Below are 21620 nucleotides of genomic sequence, written 5' to 3'. Positions count from 1 at the left end.
AGTAACATCGTAATCCTCTAAATTAAAACAAACTTATTGTGAGTGATAAAATTACTTATGTCTTTGTGCAATTAATGCAATTCATGTAATGAACAGCATATATTTAATAATGTCATTTCAAATAGAGAATATACATTTTAGTTATCTTTTTTTGTTGTGTTGGCTACAATAGGGAATGTTTGACTGCTTTCCATTAGAGCGCTCGGACGGCTTCGGAACATCTGCATTGTGATTCACAGTTCCTTGCAATCTTGCAATTATGTGGCGTCTGGTGACGTCATAATGAAAGTAAACAAATGAATGTTGTTTGTAAACGCAAGGTTCGAAGAGGATTAGTGTTGCATCGCTCATGTGATTATAAGAGGCTGCAATGTTAGAAGAAATTTAAAAATGGTAGTTTGATCAAGAGTAATGTGACTGAAGACAAAAATGTTGATTTCTGCATATTAAGAACCAGTAATTTTCGACGATAATGTTTGACAGTCTACGAGATAAGTTTCAAACCGTTCAAGAAGGGATTACTGCAAGGTTTTTCTTTTATTAAAATTTATTCTCGACGATGACATTATTGTAGTTAAAGTGGGTTGAATTTTTATAAATAAGTGGATTTATTTTCAGACTACGAGACGATGTATATGTAGATACATTGATTTTGGTAAAATTACATGACACAAATGCCCTTTCAGGAGAACTTACACAGTATTATTTATACCAGTATTTCATGTCCTATTTCATCATCACTAGCTACAGGCGTAAATTCAGGTGGAGGATTCACATCTTGGATCTTTTCAGACTTGGTATGTCTTAGGAGTCTAATTACAGATAATATGTATAAAATATTTTGACATCCATTAGCTGTTTGGAAGCAGTAGTAGTGAGATAATGTTTAACCTACATAGGCCTACTGTTGTGATGCCAATAGTGAAATCTTAAGTTTTACCTATGTAATCGAAGTGTACCCCAAAATCCGCGTCCACCGAGTTGTTAAGAAAACGAAATTCCTGAAGTAGCCAGTTGTAACATGATATCCATAATATTAAAAAGAGATTATATCAAATGAAGACTCAGCACATGCCGGTACCGGTTGACGTGGCAATTACTGGATAATTTAGTTGTTGATAGATCATTTATTTTAAAGTGATTGCATTATCATACAGTAGGGAAAAAATTGATACGCCTAATGACAAATAATAAGTCTAAGGTACAGTTCTCAGTAGGGTTGCCAGGATCTCAAATTAAAAATAAGGAACAAACTTAGGACTACTGGTACTGACTAGAGTAGGTGATTACAGATAGTGGAGACTGATGAGGAAATATAGGCTATTTCCTTTAATTAAACACCACAATTAAGTTTATTGCTTCAACAAAACTTGTATTACTTAACTTTTAAGATATAATTTGCCAATTAGGCATAGGCCTACATATGCACACCTCACAGCTTGCAATGACTTGAAACTGATCAGTTGTCATACTTAGGGACCTACTGCTCTTACTAGCCATCTTAACAAAGCTTTATTGGAACCAATAAGTTTTTCTTTGCCAATGAAATCAATAACGGAAATGCATCTTTCAGCAAAGGATTTTGGAATAGACACTGACGCACTTGAACTGCCAACATAGAAAACAAAAAATCACACTCAATCGCTTTCACCTTCATCTTGACGGGATAATAAAAGCCTAAACTAACCTAACCTAAGTGCGTCGGTGTCTATTCCAAAATTGGCGGAAGTCGCTCAACGCTCGTCTAACCAATATTCGTTCAGTGGGCGGTGGATACTCTACATTGACCATAATAACATTTTTAGTATTGTAATATTTTATTTCATAAAAGTTTAACAAAAAGCGTTTTCCTCTAAAATTACACTCCTATTCTCAAATAATTAAAGAAAAAGGAACAAGTGCACAATACCGGAGTGGCGAATTTACTCGGAAATTAAAACGAAATTACAATCCTGTTCTCTTCTCCTCCTCCTCTATCTGTCATATATTATCATCTATTTTAGGTATATCTTATATTACCCAGAAATAAAAAAATTCTGGAATATGCAAAACTTTTTTTGACCAGTGCATTTGAAACTTCGGTTATATTATCATCAGATTTGACTAATAATACAAAAGTTCCCACTTCAATATCCGCAGAGATTAATTCATCTTTTTCCTTGAAAGAAACTACCTGTTGATTCATCAGTGTCTGCACCATGCACTAAAGAATTCTTACAAACAGACTTTGAAGTCGAAGTGATGATACCTATCAAGATAATCATATCTGGCCTCCTTGCTTGAAAAGAAAGGACTAGCAACTTTTCCTTCTTATATGGTAGATTTAATGCAGTGTACTTGTGTTAGGCCTATCCCTTTTATGGTTGTGGCACTTTTAAACGTAGGTATTTAAATTGAGTCTTCCATGAAGCATTGAAGTAATCAAACACAAAGGCAGACGTTAGGTCAAATCTAAAAATTTGCGGTTGACACACATTGTAAGTAATTTTATTGGTACCTAGTTTCCTAGTACCCGGTACTCGTTACATAGGTCGTTTTTATGTTTACACAGTGGCTCCTTTCTGAAAAGAATTTTAATAATTTGTTACTAGATGTGATTCTAGTCAATTTGTACTATTTTTTGGTCCAGGGAAAATATACATCTTTTATGATTATACAACAATGGCTGACTTAACAGCTTATGTAACGAGTACCAGGTACTAGGAAACTTTCATTTTTTATTTTATTTCTTGCTTTCTAATTTCAAGAATTTTAACATCTTAATAAATACAATGTTTACGGAAAATTTCATGGAAATGTCGTAACTAACGCTACAGGTATGCAACTCACGTTACACACTTTCAGATTTTAAAATAGGGTCTTATATAATACTAACAATACATTTTTTTAGTTATGATTGAAGATAAGAATGAGTACTAAGAAGACTAAACAATTTAAGAGATAAATGTGATTATTAACACATGTATGGAAAAAATAGGTTATTTTTGTAACTCACGTTACGCGGCGGATGTATTTTAACTCTCATTATAAAGAAAACAGACACGTAATATTCAAGTCTAAATATGTCATGATTTACCTTAGGTCAATATCTGACTGTTTATAATAATATGTATATAATATAAATCTCCGAACCAGGTAATTTTGCACACTGAAAAATGCTTGTAAACAGGTAACTTACAGCAAATAATCACCAAACTAACTCGCGGGAAAATAAATGAATAACGAATTTCGAGAAGAAAATATATTAATGTTGTGAAAGTTCGCGTCATGCACTTCAAAGAAATATGGAAATTTCAGACAACATGATAATTTTAAAATTCAATGCTTTCGTCCTTAATTTCGTGAAATGACCCATAATAATCCATAATATAATAATTTTGTAGCCATTTTCTTTTCCCTGAGTTTGACTCTGACTTACTGTACCAACGAAGTTTGTTTTGACAAAAACTGGGCAGTAATAAATTATAGTAAAATTGGATATTACTCTAGGAACATTTTTAAGTAATGTGAAAATCATTTATTTTTTCCGATTTTGGGGGGGGGGGGAGAGTCCGGAAAGGGGTAGCTGCTGTATAACAAGGGATAATGTTTGCTTATAGTTACGTAATTAATTTCGTTGTAAATACACAAGCAAAAATAATATTGCTACATAGTTAAGTTTTTTTCCTTTGGTTTTAGTAAACATCCCTATAACCGAATTACCGGTATGTATTTATTTATTAATGGTGAATTAGTGTTGTTATTAAATCTAACAAGTTCATTATGAATCTAACTTTGAATCTATGCAAGGAAATATAGTTCAGTTTAATTATGAAAGGAAGTGAACTTGTCTCAGTACTGTTTACTAGGCCTATATTACAAATAGACAAGTTTGTATTTTGCGATGTAAACAAGCGAATACATTGAAGTAAATTCTCGTATTACTTACTTACTTATGGCTTTTAAGAAATCCGGAGTGTTCATTGCCACCCTCACATAAGTCCGCCATCAGTTCCTATCGTGTGCAAGATTAATCCAATCTCTATCATATCCCACCTCCCACAAATCTGTTTTAATATTATCCTCCCATCTACGTCTCGGCCTCCCCAAAGGTCTCTTTCCCTCCAGCCTCCCAACTAACATTCTATATGCATTTCTGGATTCGCCCATACATTTACATGCTCTGCCCATCTCAAACGTCTGGATTTAATGTTCCTAATTATGTCAAGTGAAGAATACAGTGGGTGCAGTTCTGCGTTGTGTATTGTGTGGTTTCGTAACAAGTTGTTTTTTACAGTGATGGGTTGTTAGCTCTTTGCCCAATCCCCAGCTAGAGGACCACCTCTTATGGGCTGTCCACAACTGCTTATTCAATATATTCGCAGTTATCCTGGAGGCCGTCTTCTCTATCCGCAACCGGACACACCATACCGTGGTGATAGGGACTCACAATACATGGAAATTCTCGTCTAGTGTGAGAAATAATTCTTAAAGAATATACTGCAAATAATATGATATTCAGTAGAATAAGGCTTCTTGCATTATTGATATCAAACACACTTACTTCTTAGGCTATTAACTATCGAGATTCAGTATCAAATTCTCATCTTATATAGTTCCTCGTCTCTAGTTTCTTACTTTGTGGACAGCAGATGCCTCATATTTCTTGGCAGCAGTTTCTTGATGTTCCCTGCATATTTCTCTTATGCAGAAACCTCTGACAAAGTAGGAATCGAAATGTAGAATATGGAGGCAAGTACATTAAGTTGGTAGTTTGCAGTGTCCAGTTACTATTTAACATATAAATTAGTTCGATAAAGCTATCAGTAATGTACCATTTAATGATTAAAATTGAATAACGTTTTCCCATAACTCCAGTGGTAAATTTTTGTGACATTTCTTTTGAATGCAGTTTCAGAGGCCTATCTGTAGCTGATCCTCCAAGACGGACACAAGTTGATAGCAGCACAGTAAATTACAATGCTGGAGCAGATATCCTGCACAAATATCAAACACAGTGGAGTGAACTTCACAAACTGGCTGAAGAAAATGCTCTTCGAGCCCAGGTAATAAAGTATAATGGGGAAGGAGAAGGAAGTTACAAGAGATTAATCTGCATGTACTTTAATCTTTCATTTGTATGGATATATTGATAGGGTTAGGAAGTCAATACTCTAAAAAGGTCCTTTAATATGCATGGATGGAGTTATGCCCTTAAAATGTGCAAACATGCACTAAGAATTGAAGCGTCGGCTGGAACAACGTTGTACAAAGTTACATTTGGTAAAATTTACAGGAGCTGAAAAAATATTTGTGAATTCTGCATCTAGGATTCAGCTATTTCAAACTATGGCACCTAATACTGCATTTCTCCTGAACTTGTTTTAACCCATTGGGTACAACGTTGTTCCAGGATAGCAAACTTTTGGGTGGACAGATCTCACGTATTGCATTGATGGACAGTTGCAAGCCAAGGTGTATAGCAAGGTAACATGACATACACATGGAAACACGCCGAATGAAAATTTTGTAACTTACAATGTTGTTCGAGCTGACACTTCAATTAATTAAATGTAGTATTGGATCTATGTAAACTTATTTATTGTTGAGAATTGCTTGCTTCTGTCTAAAATATGTGGAATGAATTGCAATTTACGACTAAAAAAAAAAGTGCCATATACTCTCTATGGTAAATTGTGCTTTACTCTTTCAAGATATTCTTGTAATGAGAAAAACTCCTTTCGACATCATAGGATGGTACTTAAAAATGATAATTACTAATTACTCCTTAGAAAGAAGGGAACCTTAGGTATGTCCAAAGATTTTTCTTAGACAATATCTCGTAGATATTCAGGATTATTTGGATTATTTTTTCTTTTGTTTCCTATCCTGCACTATCCAGAATGAATATTAAACTGGATATAATATTAAAAAATATATATTGATTTAATGAATGGTTCAAGGAAAGACCTGGTGTTTCAAGTGTTGTTTGTAATGGCTGCAGGCAGAGAGAAAAATGTACCTTTATAAAGCGAAGATATCCTTAAAATTCTTCATTTGATAGAATATTTTGAGCTATTTCAATTAACACAGCATCACTTGAGTCCATAAATTAATTACCAGGGAAAGGATTTATATGTAAATACATATTTACTTATAAAGCTAATATAATTTATATTTTGCATTATCTTTATGTTTCACAATGTGTAGGGTTGAAAAATCCTACTTTTATTTTCCATATTTTTCCATATTTTAGAGTTTAGTACATATTTTCGTTAATTTCCATATATTTTCCATATTTCATATAAAACAGTCCATATTATATTAGGTTTAACAATAAAACAAAACAAAATTCCATTAACTTTTAAAAATACATTTCAACAATAGAGATTTAAACACATGTTCAGTAATCCCTTTAACATCAGAGTTATTTGAAAATTAGCAGTCCTATCAACAATGGGAAAGTAAGTTACAAAACTGTATTAATTTAATTTAAAATTTTTAACAGACTTCAGTTGTGCAGCTCAACAGTTAAATGCCAGTCAGAGTACACATAGGTTCAGTTTTGTAAATCATACTATAAAGACGGTAAATATGCCAAAAGTACGTCATTCAGTCAATTTAAAATCAAAACTAACAAGTTACATTTCAGAATTTAAAGAAGATGGTTTATCAACTGACAATAAAATATTATTTTGTAATTTGTGTCAGTGTGCAGTATCATCTACACAAAAGTTCCTGGTGCAACAACACATTACAACTAGTAAACATCAGGCCAACAAACAACTAAATTCCAAGCAGAGACAATTGTTTTTAACACAACCAACAACATCGAATGTAAGATCTGAGTTTAACATCGACCTGTGCCGTTCTCTCATCTCTGCTGATATTCCTCTCTACAAACTAAAGAATAAGGTCTTCAGGGAATTCCTTGAAAAATATACTCAACATACAATCCCGGATGAGTCAACACTTAGGAAGACGTATGCTCCATCCATCTACGATGAGACAATACAGAAGATAAGAGATGAAATTAAAGATAGTTCAATTTGGGTTTCCATTGATGAGACTCCCGACAAAGAAGGTAGACTTGTTGGTAATGTAGTTATCGGTTTGTTAAGTGAACAATATTCTGAACGAATTCTTTTACATTGTGATGTTCTAGAAAAGTGCAATAACAAAACTATAGTTAAACTGTTCAACGAAGCTATGGGTATCCTGTGGCCAAAGGGTATTATGTACGATAATGTGTTATTCTTTATTAGCGATGCTGCCCCTTATATGGTCAAAGCTGGACAAGCATTATCTGTTGTATATCCTAAATTGACTCATTTTACTTGTGTGGCGCATGCATTTCATCGTGTGGCAGAAGTGGTCAGAGACAATTTCCCTAAAGTAGATTTGTTGATTTCATCAGTGAAAAAAGTATTTCTCAAAGCTCCCAGTAGAGTTAACGTGTTGAAAGAAATGTACCCTGAAATTCCATTGCCACCAAAGCCAATTTTAACTAGATGGGGTACATGGCTAGAAGCAGTTGAATATTATGCCGAACATATAGACTCTATTAACAATGTTCTCCTTGCATTGGACTCTGAAGATGCAGTCTCAATTGATACTGCGAAAACAGTTACCTGTGACATAAGTGTGAAGAATGACTTAGCTCACATTCAGCATACATTTTCATGCATCATAAAAACGCTCAAAAGTCTCCAAAATAGGCACCTTTCACTATCTGAAAGTTTTGAAATTATAAATAGTACTGTGGAACAACTGAATCGTGGTAGAGGTAAAGTTGCAGATGCAGTAAGAGCTAAGGTGGACACTGTACTTTCAAAAAACCCTGGATATGAAGAACTACAAAAGGTTGTTGCTGTGATGAGTGGTGAATCAACAGTGAAGATTAACTTGGACTTATCCCCAGCAGACATTGTGAAATTGAATTATGTACCAGTTACTTCTTGTGACGTCGAACGCTCTTTTAGTCAGTATAAATCTATCCTCAGAGACAATAGAAGAAGATTCACTTTTCAGCACTTGAAAGAAATGTTTGTAACCTATTGTTATGGTAACAGACAATAAAAATTGTGTTTTGTTGAAACTACATTGGAAGATAAGGTACGTCCATTATATTTTTTGTTTAGTTTGATTAAAATGTACCAATATTTAACGTACATAGTCATTTTTTTATAATTTTAAGTCCATATTTAATTCCATATTTTGGTAAAAATCCATATTTAATTCCATATTTTGGTAAAAATAACTACATATATATTTACATATTTCATATATTTTTAGTCCATATAAATCCGTTCCCTGTTAATTACATTCCGAACTAACTGCAGCTGGTTAGCATAATCCAGTGCAGCTGTTAACCATGACCCCCAATGGGTTAAAACAAGTTCAGGAGAAATGCAGTATTAGGTGCCATAGTTTGGAACAGCTGAATCCTAGATGCAGATTTTCACAAATATTTTCTTTAATAACATGGATACTAACTTATCTACTGTAGGAAAAAATAGTCTCATTGTTTCCACATTGTGATGGAGAGCATGAAGAAGGCATGCTAAATGAATACTATGAGGGAAAATCATCTGGTGTATGACAGTACATTAGTGAGAAGGGAAGCTCATTAAGTAAACAATACATTCCAGGATCTGATCCTATGTAAAATCATAGCATGGAAATCAACAATCTGAAATGAAGACAACGTGATTTTATTTTTTTATTTTCATGCTGCAAAATGACAGTGTTAGAAACTCATGAAAACATAGTCTTTGTGACTGTTTGATATATTTATTTCTAGTTTTTGTTTCCTGTTTCATAAATAAGGTGTAAACCAACCTAAAGTCTCATTTTTGATATTATAAAACTTTCATTTGTTTATCAGTATATTATGATCAACACAGTAAAATGCTGTAGCCAGTTCACAAAACATTCCTCCAAAATTAATTTCAAAATTAAATAATTCAGTACTTCATACACCAATTGAAGGGCTTCATTCTCTCTTTATTTTATTTGTTTTTTTTTTTTAAGTCCAAACTGCTCAAAAGTAATATGTTTTTGTATTTCAAATAATAATATAATTTATTATAGGCCTATGCAACATTCTTTAACACTTTTGAAAATGTTAATAGTGATATGGGTTTGTAACTAGCAATGTTACATTTATCTCCCATTTTGTACGACATTGGTTATTCTATTGCGTTTTTGAGTCTTTCTGGGGAAATAGCACAGTGTATTGACAAATTACATAAGGAGCTTAAAGGAGAAGAAATTATTTCAGAACAGCCTTTCAGGACTTTCTTGGTATTTCGTCATATCCAGATACGTTTTTTGCTTTTATACGTTTAAATAACTACTGACAATCTGCATAATCTTGAATGTTTAAGTTACTATAAATTGAGAGTTTAAAACGTTCTTAGTGTGTTATTGTAAATGTATTCCATCAGTTTGAATTGAAATATCGTTATTTGTATTTGTCATTGAGAATAACTGATAAACTGGGTTTTTCCAGACATATGTTGAATGACTTTTTTCTTTGTTTTGGTGTGGAGCACTCATTCCCAAAGTTTGTTCCAAGTATTTTTGTTACTTGTCCACTTGTGCGTGTCTCTCTCTCTCTCCCTCCCCACCCTCTCCTCTCTACCATTTAATTCCTAGTATTGTGACAAGAAGCGCTCCCAGCGGCAAAGCCAACTGTCTGCAGTGCCACTATTCTGTGGCTGTGGCTACGATTGAAGACCCCATTTATATCTATTATTCAGAAGCAGCAGCACTTCTAAAAGTGGCCTCATCTGATCCCAGTACGAAAATGAGTCGACTGAAAGTAGTGTCAGTTGTCAGTGGAACACACTATATATATATATATATATATATATATTCAGCCAATTCACAATAAATTTGTTGCAGGAGTTGGACAATGTGATTGGCTGCCTGCATCAGAAGTTCGAGAAACAGTGGACCGATGTGGGTAACATTGGGTCAACCCTAGCATCTGTCCCACAGCTGCTTTCCAGTGTGCAGCAGTTGATGGAACAGATAGGTATATTCCAAACTAACTATTATACACATTTCGTCGGTTTCTTGGTAAAAGTGACCAAGTCCAAAATTGAAAATTGTTGGGAAAAGGCATGTAAAGGTTTAATGATCCATCCAAAGATAACTATTCTTCTTTAGATGTTAGTAACAAGTTATTTTGAAGGTAAATGTGCTATATTATTAGTTTTTAATATATAATTATGTCTTAAATTTTCATAAAGGTTGGATGCCTTGGAATGTGACTTGGTCACTTTTACCAAGAAACCGACGATTTGTCTGCTACTTTGGAAAATGAACATAATAAGTTCACTATCAATCTTAAATAGTGTATATTTATAATTCCTTCAAGGTACATCATCATAGCCACCGGCGTGGGTTCGATCCCCGCTTGGGCTGATTACCTGGTTGGGTTTTTTCCGAGGTTTTCCCCAACCGTAATGTTGTTGTTGTTGTTGTTTTCTAATGCCAAGCGTTTGACAATAAAGTCATTTGACCTCATGCACTCCAATATTTTTCAAAGATATTATCATGGCCAGCCAGTTACAGACAAACATATCGAGGTCTACCTCAGGGCGCTGTCCTCAGCACAACTTTATTCAATATTTATATAAATGACTTACCCTCCCTCCTAGAGGAATCAAACATGAAAACAGCACTATTTGCAGATGATATAGTTTTGTGGACTTCTGGATCTTACAGACATAGAGACAAAATTCAAAATTCTGCTCTTAAAGCTCTAAATCAACTATATGAATGGAATACATCAAATTTGATGACACTCAATTTAAGCAAAAGTAACTACCAAATATTTTCACTTGGTAAAAAAGAAAGAGAATTCAATATCCAATACAATGGCCAACACCTTCCTAGGACTTATGAATCCAAATATCTTGGAGTTATTTTCGATAGTAAGTTAACATGGAGCAACCATTTGAAATACATTTCTGAAAAAGCTCGTAAAAGATTCTCCCTTCTAAAAAGACTAGCAGGAAAGAAATGGGGATGCTCTAGGAATACTTTGAATACTACATACAAAATGTTTATACAGCCAGTGCTGACATACTGCGGAGAAATTTTAATTACTTCACCTTTCATAAACGAAATAGAATATGTTCAAAACCAAGCTCTCAGACTCATTACTGGTAGAATCAAAACAACTCCAATAGATTCTATGAGATTCCTCACTAATATTAACAGCATCAAAATGACAATAGAAGAAAAAGCACTGATTCAATATGAAAAACTTATTAGATTACCAGGAAACAATTGGCATTCATACAGTCCTCTCTGTAGATTGAAAACTCAAAAAAGTTTCATATCCATTGTTCAAGAATTAAAACAGAAAATCAATATCCCGAATTTAAAAGAAAACCTACAAATTAAACCAAACCCTTTAACTCTATTAAATATGGAATATAATCTAAATTTAACAGAAGAAATATTGAAATCAGAAGTAAACACTGAAATACTAAAACAATTGTCTTTAGAGACAATTAATATTAGATACCCTCCACAAAACTGGCTTCATTTATACACTGACGGATCCTTGATCTCCAGAGAACAAGGTGCCGGTGCAGGTGTTACGTGCTGTCTCTTCTCACTTTATAGATCTCTTGGGTATGGAACAACAAGTTTTGATGGAGAAATCATTGCAATAAGTGAAAGTCTCAGGAATCTTCTATGCCACATCAGTAAATTTAGGAATGCAGTTATATTGTCAGACTCCAAAGCAGCTATTCTATCAATAGTCTCTAAACACACACCTTCATCTCAAACAGCAGAAATAACTAAAATGCTCTCTCAATTAATATCACTCAATAAAAGAATTGTATTCCAATGGATACCATCCCATTGTGGAATCCTGGGAAACGAGAATGCGGATGCTTTAGCAAAGGGCAGCACTGCTACTTACAGACCTGTTACTAAATCTACGTATTACTCTGTAAAAAGATTTATTAAATCTACATACTTAGACTTCAACAAACAAAATTTGATAACACAATCCCAAGGGAAAAAATGGAACTCTCTGCATCAAAATCCACAGTTAATTCCCGATTTACCACGAAAATCGTCTGTAGCTGCATTTAGATTGGCAACAGGCCATGATTGTTTGGCCAAACACCTGCATAGAATTGGAATATATCAGTCCCCTAACTGTCCATTGTGCAACCCAACCGTAATGTGAATGCCAGGTAATCTATGGCAAATCCTCGGCCTCATCTCGCCAAATATCATCTCGCTATCACTAATCTCATCGATGCTAAATAACCTAGTAGTTGATATAGCATCGTTAAATAACCAACTAAAATAAAAAAAATACATTATCATTTGTTGAATAACTACAATATTGATTTTCCATGCCAGAGACTTAGGTTCAATTTCTGATACCTCCAAATGAAATTTGTTAGAGTTGTGGTAGTTTTTGAGGGTCACTCCCATTTCTCCATAATAAACCATATTGTTATTGTAATATTCCCACAGATATGACGAACAGCAACATGCATCATTTATACAGCCATGAAGTTTCCCTTCTTCCTGTCCCTAAGGCTCCATTTCATGGAAGCAGTTATTGATCTTGTAAAGGTTGAGTTAGGAACAGGCACGACCCTCTATTTCACGACCAACGTTTCAAAGAAAGAAAAAATACTACTGCCATGTTATGTATTTTGTGGTGTGCATTTAAAGTGTAACATATACCAATATTATTTATATCATCACTGTTACACTTGCACAAGAACCTTGTCCAATGTGGTGAAAAGAGTTCGCACCTGCATTTATGCTGGAGGTAGATATTTCCAGCACCTCTTGTGAAAGATATTGTATTTGATTGCAATATTACAATCATTTTCGTATTTAATTATATGAATAATTAATTCTGATGTACGCTTTTCAAGTAATTTCTTTAAATAACCTTTATAATACTTTTCTCGTAAACTGGAATTTGTGAATAGCATGAGCAATTTTTTTTTTTTTTTTTACAATATGTGATATTCTTTGAATTAACTTCTTCATGCAGCTTAAATCAAGCCTCATCTGGGAACATCAAGAGCTGAGAATTCTTGAACAGTGAATTTCTCTGAAGTCATTTGCAATACTACAGTTTCACAAACGTGTATAGAATGCACAGTACTTATTTATACAGTTTAAATTTCAATAATTTTGTTACTGTGAGCTGCTGATTTGCTAATGATCATTTCCTGCGATAGAAAACTAAGGGACTTCCTTGGTGAACAAACATTCCAGTGCAGCTGGACATGTCGAGATTTCTTCTTCTTCTTCTGATCTAATATTGAGCCTATAGTTCTCAAATCGTCCACATACCTGTGAACAATAACACCACAGTCTAGTATATACAGCTCAATACGTAGTAAATATGCATCCATAATAGTTGCTAACCACTGGGATCGCCTCATTACAGACAAAGCCACCGGTGTGGCTCAGTCGGCTAAGGCGCTTGCCTGCCAGTCTGAAGTTGCGTTTGGGCGTGTGTTCGATCCCCGCTTGGGCTGATTACCTGGTTGGGTTTTTTCCGAGGTTTTCCCCAACCGTAAAGTGAATGCCAGGCAATCTATGGTGAATCCTCGGCCTCATGTCGCCAAATACCATCTCACTATCACCAATCTCATCAACGCTAAATAACCTAGTAGTTGATACAGCGTCATTAAATAACCAACTTAAAAAAAGAATTACAGACAATGCGAAATAGTACCTGCACAGTCTATTGTTCCTAGCACCCTCACAACTCAAGCTTCGTGACTGTATATACTTGACTGTGATAACACTATGTAACACAACTACCCACAGAAACTTTATTCTGAATTTTCTTTGCACTTTTCTTACATATTTTTTTCTAACGTTTATGTCATAGATAAAAACATGTTGAGTAACTGAATAAATCACCATTCCTATTGTCTTCGGGATTATTGAAACTAAGTTAAACTGTACATAGGAAATAAAGCAGAAAACAGGTCAACCTCATTAAGACAAGACAAAACACGATTAGAAGAGCAGTCCTGGACCCTCAGTTTATCTTCACACTTATGACTCTTTCACTGAGCACGCAAAGTCTGCTTTACAGTTAGGCCTGTGTAGTACAGGCTCATTTTCATATGCGAACACTAGCCAAAGCAACAGTTGTTATCCTGCTGTCCATGTATTCTATCTTGTCAATTATTATAATGTGGACTCTGCCTTCAGTTAAATCTTAATAATATTATGCTCTGGAAAATTACAGGTGCTCTTCAAGGATTATTTGAGGACGTAGAAGGGGCTTTGTTTCAACTAGAAGACATGGTAGAGACACAAGACTTACAAGAAAGGCAGCTGGATCATAGGTTCCAATTCGCTTTATACAAAGAGAAGAAACTGAGTGAACTTGAAGCTGTGAGAGGTACAGTAAACCATAATAATTCTGCCAGATATAATATACAGTACTTTATGTGGTGAATACTCTCTTGTATTGTCTTTTTCTCTCATACAGAGAATTCCTTAACTGAGAAAATATACGTTATTATTCTAATGCCTAAACATTTAGCGATATAGCCAATAGTTTTCTTGCACTCCAGTATTTTTGAGAGGTGATGTCATGCTAGAACAAAGTTGTGCATCTCTTGAGATGGTCTGCAGTATATTCATTACTATACTTCATTTCAATTGCAAGAATACAGTTTAGTGTGTCCCATTTTGAGCTATGTTGTAGATCATTTACTATTAACCATAGTGCACCACGAGATACATACTCTAGCAAAAATACTGTAAAGCCTCTGTAAAGAAATTGTAATCCAGTGGATATCCCCACACTGTCAAATTGCAAGAAATGAAACGGCTTTCTTGGAAAAAAAAATTTAACGAACATTACAAAAACTACCAACCATAACTTGAGTAGCTTAATATCAAAGACGGACATCTGTCGTCTCCATAGTTTTGATCTAGAGGCAATTTTTTAGTTCACAGTGTTCTTTGTAATATTTAACACAATTTATTTTACAAATGTAGTGTTAGAGTTTGCATATGGTTTCACTATAACTGGAAAGAGCATGAAAAATTGTATAAAAAACCGCGGCTATCTAAATTTCGATTGAGGTCAGATGTCCGTCTTTGATATTAAGCTCCTCACTTGTCCTTTTATAATACGAAAATCTGGATCAGACTTAAGTGAAACCCCTACAATGAAAGTGACTTCACCAAATGTATATTATTATCTTTCAGTCAGTTCATATTCTCTTTGCAACAGTGAGTGCTGCCTTGCAAAAATGTGTAACAGTAAGCATTTTAATTATCGCTTGTGTTTATTTGACAAGGCAACAATGAGTGTGGATCTAACGTTATTTTTCTTTCAGTTTTCATTGCGACATTGTTGTACCTAGCTAAATATTTCATATCGCAACATATCAGTACAACCAAACACAAAAATGCACTTTCCAAGGCTACTGGGAAGAAGATTTCTTTGCTTCCAACAGTAATTACAACATTGAGTCGAAAATCTCAATTTGCATTCGACTTATGTACAGCTTTTCTTGCTGTCGAAATCCCTTTGTAGAAAGTGCAAGGTTGTGGGTCTAGTGCAAGGTTTTTGTAATTGCCTTTTATTGCGTATTTTAACTGTTTATAATGCCTTTTTGCCTGCCTATTTTAGCTATTTATGATGCCTTTTTGCCTGCGTATTTTAATGATTTATAATGGCTAAACTTCCGGTCTCTGGTGATGATAATGGTAGTATGATAATTAAATTGGTATTATTCCTTTTGTGTAAATTTTATATTGAAAATTTCAGCCAATTTAGCAACTGAGCATGCAGACAAGGTAGTTCAGCATGAACTGAGGCAACAGAAATTGCTGAGAGAAAGACAAGATGCGTTTGGACAAGCCTTCCAGCAGGATGTAAAGGAGTTCAAGCTCTCTGGCTCTCTGCCTAGTAAGTACACACTTGTATGTAAATAAGTGGCTTATTATTCATAGTAATCATACTCCCGTTTACACTTTATATACAGCGAACATACGAATTATTAAATAAGCGTTATTTTTAGAATATAGAGAAAAGAAAAAAATAAAGGAGTTAGTTTATAAGCAGATGAGATGCATGAGAGATAGAACTTTCGTACTTTCTGTTTGTCATCCACACAGCAGAGTTTCGATGTGTTTGATCTAAATGTTGTTTTCTAATGCCAGGCATTTGGCAATAAAGTCATTTGACCTCTTGCACTCCAATATTTTTCAAAGATATTGTCATGGTCAGCCATTGAAGCACAGACTTTGAGGTGTTCCGAATCCATTTCTTGATTAGAGTTGCACAATGGACAGTTAGGGGACTGATATATTCCAATTCTATGCAGGTGCTTGGCCAGTCATGGTCTGTTGCTAATCTAAATGCAGCTACAGATGATTTGCGTGATAAATCGGGAATTAACTGTGGATTATGATACAGAAAGTTCCCTTTTTTCCCTGGAGATTGTGTTATCAAATTTTGTTTGTTGAAGTCTAAGTATGTAGATTTAATAAATCTTTTCATATAGTAATATGTAGATTTAGTAACAGGTCTGTAAGTAGCAGTACTGCCCTTCTTTGCTTAAGCATCTGCATTCTCGTTTCCCAGGAGGTGAACTATGCCACTGCTTGATTTGTTAGGAAGGAGGTGACTGGCCATTACTAATAGAAAGACATTAAACTTACTTACTGGCTTTTAAGGAATCCGGAGGTTCATTGCCGCCCTCACATAAGCCCGCCATTGGTCCCTATCCTGAGCAAGATTAATCCAGTCTCTACCATCATATCCCACCTCCCTCAAATCCATTTTAATATTATCTTCCCACCTACATCTTGGCCTCCCCAGAGGTCTTTTTCGCTCCGGCCTCCCAACTAACACTCTATATGCATTTCTGGATTCGCCCATACGTGCTACATGTCCTGCCCATCTCAAACGTCTGGATTTAATGTTCCTAATTATGTCAGGTGAAGAATAGAATGCGTGCAGAGACATTAAACTTACTCCTCAATAATCACATTATTTGTAGCATACTTCTCCTAATATGACAGTATAGTGTTTAGCCTGTGTACTTCAGGATTAATGCCCTTTTTCTCTTTATATGAATGTGACCTCTGGTAGTTGTAGGGTGAGAAAGTGAAATTATAATCTGTATTTGTGTATTTCAATGGATTTTACATATGAAGAGTTTGCGGGAAAAACGATGAATGTCACATTTCTGTTAAGGATTAGATAATGATCTAAATGAGTCTATAACTGCAAGATGTAGTGCTTTTCTATAGAAAATAAAGGAAAGGATTACTGTATTCTTGGTGATAATTCTCCTTTTTACCATTTTTAATAGGAACAACATTAAATTTCGCAGTGATCCATTGAATTAGATAATGACATCAACCTTAAGAAAACTGTGACATTCATCGTTTTTCCCGTGAACTCTTCATATCTGAATTTTTTTTTTTTTTTAGGTGTTGGGTGAGGTGTAAATTTATTTCTTAAAACTCTGCGGAAAAAGCCTAAATGTCTTTTCAGCATAGGAGAAACAAGATTTCAAAGAATTCTAGCATTGTGTGTTATTTTCAATTAATGTTTCAGATAAGAAAAAGCCCGGAGTTGATAGAGGCCCTTCTTTAGAGGAAGTGACATTGGAGCCAGCAGACACAGAGGAACTGGACAAATTTCTGAATGATTCTGAATAATGATGCTGTGCAACAGATTGATGCCAGTGCCCAGAAAGAAGCAAAGTGAATTTATTCGTGTTGACACTCTTGTTCATATCTAGAGAATTTATAAAAATGTACAAATGGCTATTTCATTCTTGTATTGAGACTTTATAGTAATAAAGTTAAGCTCTAAGCATCATGTTAATTAAAGTTCATGAGTTTTTCTCTTCTCCTCCTTTCTTCTTTTTTCTCTTGTTTGGGAGGGGAGAGGTTCAATGTATGACATCAACACCAGCAAAGAATGATCACTAGCGACGAGAATTTCATGCACTATAAAATCCCAAAATATGCATGCATTCATGCACTATCAAACTATAAAACATGCATGATCAAGCGAAAAATACATTAAAATATGCACTTTCATTTTTGTTCCAAATTTATTATTTCAATCCATTTCACTTTTTTTTTTGCGCAGTTAACAACTAACATCATTTCTAAATTTGTTTCTATGAGGCTCCTGTGTTTATCAGTATGTTTTTGTAGGCAGAGAATGACCTAGCTACATCACAAGTTACGGGTGCAAACTTGAATGAACCTTTTTCTGTTATTTAGTTTTTTTTTTCTTTCCCTTCTTCAATCCTGATAACTTTAGCTAAAGTAAGGGACATAAAAATCGAAAAACTGATATGTACACTCAAAACCATTAAAACATGCATTTAAACTGAATATAATGTATATTATATGCATAATTAAGCTAAAAATTGCTCAAATATGCATTATGCATGTTTTTATCCCCAAAAAGGTCAAAACATGCAAATATGCACGGGAAAAGTACACATATTTGGAACCGGAAAATAATGAAATGGATAAGTACTAAGGCCATGTCTCAAAGCTCAAGTCCATACTACACACTAGTGACCAGCAACTAGATGACTTGTAAACTACACACTAGGCAGCTTTGGACATGTATGCTTGAAAAATGGCCTTCTTCATAGACTATTTTTCTAAAATCCATGACATCACGGTGCAGCGCTGAATTAAGAAGGCAGTGTCCTAATGCAGTTTCGTTTCGAGTTATGTGGAAAAGATAAGGGCTTAATATATTACAATAATGTTTAAAACATTGTACAGAAGGTACTAACAATGTCAGTGTTCAAAGTTAACGTGTTATTCTACATTATTTCACTTCCAAAGCATTTTCAGATTTCATAACCCCAATTGCTGATGAGGTATCCATGTTTGTTTAGTGAACAAATCTGCAATTAAGCAAGCATTTTCGTTTACTACCTACTACGGACTTGATTGCTATGCACTATGCAGCTTTGGATCATGACTTCTGACGTCACATCCGGCTATTTAGTCAACAATCTAGTTCACTTCAGCTGAAAATGTAGCTTTGAGACACGGACTAAGTTTGAGCTATGTGCTATGTTCCTATAAAAACATGCATTTGCATGGAATTCTCGTCTCTAATGATCACGGTGTCTACTGGGAACGAAAGTAACAAAATGTAACTCATTTAAGCAATATTGTTAACGAAAGCAATGAATTTAAGTACTGTGGACTGTCTGCTAGACTGCTCCCTGTTTTCCCTCTTCTCTATTTATCATATTCAAGCCAATTCCTCCATTGCTTTGGTTATCTTTCAGTTTTGACGAGACCTGCATCACGAGAAGGTCACACGGGTTATCTCAATTTTTTCTCAAGTGATATTCAGTTCAGTTGGTTTGAAGCGGTCTCACAGACGTACTATAGCAGTTGCGTGCGTGTATTTCACATATTTTCGTTATTTCTTTTAATTTTTCGGAATGTTGTGTGGTATAACTATGATCTCTACATGTAAACAAGACAGAAAACCAGGACCTTCTAGGCAACGTGGTTTCCACGTTTGAAGAGAAAAACAAATATCCAGGCTCTCAATTGGAGTTCCTATTGGCTTGGAGTGCTCCAGGAAAATTTGTGTGTTTGCACAAAGAGCATCATGATGCACTTGGGAAGCTATGATAGGTAGCAAAATCCTATCCGGTTGCGAATACCAGCTATAATGGCTGGGGGGATCATCGTGCTAACCACACGATACCTCCATTCTGGTCGGATGATCGTCCACCTCAGCTTCGGCATGTGGGCGTGAGGCCAGCAGCCGGCTGGTCTGTCTAGGCCCTTCATGGGCTGTAGTGCCACATTATTATTATTATTATTATTATTATTATTATTATTATTATTATTTGGACAAAGATTGAGTGGTCCTTCGAAGCAGTGCAGTGTTATAAAAAATGTTGTGTGCTTTAATTTTTTAAAAACTGCAGAGTGAAAAGTATATTTTTTATACAATAAGCATTTTCTGTTCCAGAAAATTGAACAAAATTATTTCACTGACATGTTTAAATGTAGTAAATATTAGCATTACATTCTGAATTATTATTCTGATAATATAAAAACATGATAATCGTTTAATAAGTTTAAAAATGAAAATGTTGGGAAAAGAGCAAGTAATGCATCTGGCAGCTTGTTTTCTGCAAGTTTCTTCTTAAAGCATACTTCTTGTGATGTCATCTTGATCTTCTGGGTCAGAAGTGATTCCAGTGTTGATGTGCCTGCACTGTCTGATGTTTTTTTCACAACAATGAAGAAGAGTCACTGTGAGACTACTTAAAACACAAATTTACTTTAATATTTTATACTTTGTTTGCCCACTTTCATTATAGAAGTCTGCAATTTCGGCCCAATTTCCATGTATTCTTGATCCCTTTATAATGTAGTCCAATTCATAACTAAATTTGGAAATCTCTGATTAAAATATTCAAGAAATGAATATAAAACATTTTTGTGTGAAATATCTACAACATTTGAATGGTTAAGAAATTCATCTCCAATTGAATATTTGTTTATATGTTTTTTTCTCTTTTTTTTTTCGGAAGATATATAACATGTTTTTTTTTTTTTTTTGCCGTGATAACTTTGCTTATCCATAATAATTTTCCCTTTGGTAGTAATGTCATAATAGCGAGAGGAAATCCGTAATAATTATGGACAATCTGTAAGAGAAAACAAAAGAGCTGATGAGCTAGCGAAAGCAGCAGCCTCCAGAAGCGAAACTCCGACCTACACTTTACAACCGATATCATTTATCAAGAAACAAATACAACAGACTCATCAAAACTGGAATACTAGATGGACGACAAGCACAACTGGATCATTAACAAGAGACACGTACTTCCCAACAATCCACAACCGACTCAAAAGCCATCACTTCAAACCTACTTTCGTATCAATGCAGTTTCTTTCGGGACATGGGAAATTTGGAACTTACTTTGACAGATTCAACATTCCAGCAGACATCGACTCTACTTGTTCCTGCCGTGAAGACCTTCATAGTGTGAAACACCTTCAGTTTCACTGCCCCATTATTGAAGCAAAGAGATATGAACTAAAGGTACATCTCCTGGACTGTAACACCGAGTACAAGACACCACTATGTGAAGTGATCAAAAAACCCTGTTGCTACAGAGAATTTATAGATTTGTTAAACTTCATCTTTAAAAGACTGTAGAGCTATTTTTCATCATTATATGTTTACATAAAATAAGTAGTAGGCTATATATACATAGTATACCATATAACCAAACTAAAACCCTAGCATACCGCTTGGTAAATTAGGGTTCTATTGCACGGATATTTAATAATAATAATAATCCGTAATAGATGGCAACTCTGAATTATAATCTTCTAGCAGAAGAAACTTTGTTAGCAGAAGAAATGTTGTATTTGTTCCAAAATAGTACATTATGCAACGAGCCTATAATGAAGGTAATTAAGAAGTGAGTATGGATATTTATGAAACGAGCGCAAGCGAGTTTCATAATTTTCATACGAGCTTCTTAATTACCATTATAGGCGAGTTTCATACGACTTTTTATGCTCGACCATATTTCTAACTTGATATTATTAATTTTATTGTATCT

General features: G+C 34.6%; 1 protein-coding gene across 1 annotated transcript; it reads left to right on the top strand.

The window, feature by feature from the left end:
* Positions 1–336: 336 nt before the first annotated feature.
* Positions 337–17868, top strand: LOC138695908 (dysbindin-like). The gene is made up of 6 exons (XM_069820267.1): positions 337–528; positions 4892–5045; positions 9889–10021; positions 14252–14407; positions 15791–15931; positions 17591–17868. The coding sequence occupies exons 1-6, from the start codon at positions 473–475 to the stop codon at positions 17692–17694; spliced, it is 744 nt and encodes a 247-aa protein (XP_069676368.1). The 5' UTR covers positions 337–472; the 3' UTR covers positions 17695–17868.
* The last annotated feature ends 3752 nt before the right edge of the window (positions 17869–21620 follow it).

The sequence above is a fragment of the Periplaneta americana genome, chromosome 3 (genome assembly GCF_040183065.1).
Source record: "Periplaneta americana isolate PAMFEO1 chromosome 3, P.americana_PAMFEO1_priV1, whole genome shotgun sequence".
In the NCBI taxonomy this organism is placed as follows: domain Eukaryota; kingdom Metazoa; phylum Arthropoda; class Insecta; order Blattodea; family Blattidae; genus Periplaneta; species Periplaneta americana.
This window is presented reverse-complemented; position numbering and strand designations above follow the sequence as displayed.

Coding starts and splice junctions, on each gene's coding strand:
- LOC138695908 (XM_069820267.1), top strand. CDS start 473: ATGTTTGACAGTCTACGAGATAAGTTTCAAACCGTTCAAGAAGGGATT. Junction 529..4,891: donor CAAGAAGGGATTACTGCAAG/GTTTTTCTTTTA, acceptor TTTTGAATGCAG/TTTCAGAGGCCTATCTGTAG. Junction 5,046..9,888: donor AAAATGCTCTTCGAGCCCAG/GTAATAAAGTAT, acceptor AATTTGTTGCAG/GAGTTGGACAATGTGATTGG.